The sequence below is a fragment of the Aspergillus wentii genome (genome assembly GCF_001890725.1).
Source record: "Aspergillus wentii DTO 134E9 unplaced genomic scaffold ASPWEscaffold_21, whole genome shotgun sequence".
Taxonomy (NCBI): Eukaryota; Fungi; Ascomycota; class Eurotiomycetes; order Eurotiales; family Aspergillaceae; genus Aspergillus; species Aspergillus wentii.
The window spans coordinates 1-1,073 of record NW_024467852.1 but is presented as its reverse complement, the minus strand read 5'-3'; the positions used below and the strand labels follow the sequence as shown (position 1 = coordinate 1,073).

Genomic DNA, 1,073 nt, shown 5'->3' with positions numbered 1-1,073 from the left:
CGCCCTTTACGACTAGGAAACTGTGCAGCCCACAGTGCAGTATGACCCGCTTCTTCGTCTCGCATAAGATGGACAATGATCACGGGCAGGCCTTCCATGGTCGGCAACTCCAAAGCGAGCACAGAGGCGTTGCTGGTCCATGAACCATTTCATGGCGTTGGGGAGTCCTCCGGCAGTAATCCGCTGGCTTTCAGCGATTCAGATGAACAGGGTAATTGGTTCATCCATTGTTGGCACCAGGAGCCGCATCGATAGAATATACCGCGAGCAAGCTGAACACACTGCCACCACCGTTGGATCTAGGCCTAGAGTATTATCATTGAAAAGATATTCCATGCATCCCCTGTGTAACCACCGAAAGGGGTTGACAAACACTGACCCAGACATACAGTACGGCATCGCATAGTGCCCGTTCCCGCCGGGAGAGGTCCAGACCTTTAAGCACGGCCTCTTGCAAATGTTGGTGGCGTGCTTCGTCGTACAGATCCGTCCCTGCTGGTAGGTGGAGTAGATAGTCCGAGGAGAAAGTGTCGGATACCTTGGCATCCCGCATCACGTCTTGCACAAAAAAGTGTCTTCGTCCTTCAGGCCGCTACGTGATCCGACTTCTGCTGCCTCCATCACGACAAGGACCCGCAGAAAGATACGAACTGTTTGTGCTCGTCACCCAGCCAAGGCCAGACTGGCTAACATGTTTCACGCTCCTTCCGGGCCGCCCAGGTCGTCTGCAAAAAGGCATACAACATTGGGCCACGGAAAGACTAAATGGGACAGAAGCATGTCCATCACGGGCAAGTCCAGTCCGGACGCCCAAGGAACCGAAATCCATTTCCGGCGAGGTCTCTCATTGCCCTGACGCTCGAGAGGCAACAAGGGATTCCCGTGGCCGAAGATAATGCGATGACATGAGTACCTTGGACTGTGGTCTTCTTGCAGGTAGAAGCCAAGGGATCCCGGGCTGAGCTAGGGCGCGAATAGGTAACGCAATACCTGATTCTTCTTTTTACGGTCCAGAAAACATGCGAACCGAGGATATTGTACTGTTGACTACCGACCAGAGAATGAGTCTTTGG

The 1,073-nt window shown here is 53.4% G+C and overlaps 1 protein-coding gene across 1 annotated transcript; it reads right to left on the bottom strand.

The window, feature by feature from the left end:
• Window positions 1-220: 220 nt before the first annotated feature.
• On the bottom strand, window positions 221-553 carry ASPWEDRAFT_177895 (uncharacterized protein; the record flags this gene model as incomplete). The annotated part of the gene is made up of 2 exons (XM_040831744.1): window positions 221-305; window positions 390-553. 2 exons carry the CDS (start codon window positions 551-553, stop codon window positions 221-223), a joined length of 249 nt encoding a protein of 82 aa, XP_040683208.1.
• Window positions 554-1,073: the final 520 nt, after the last annotated feature.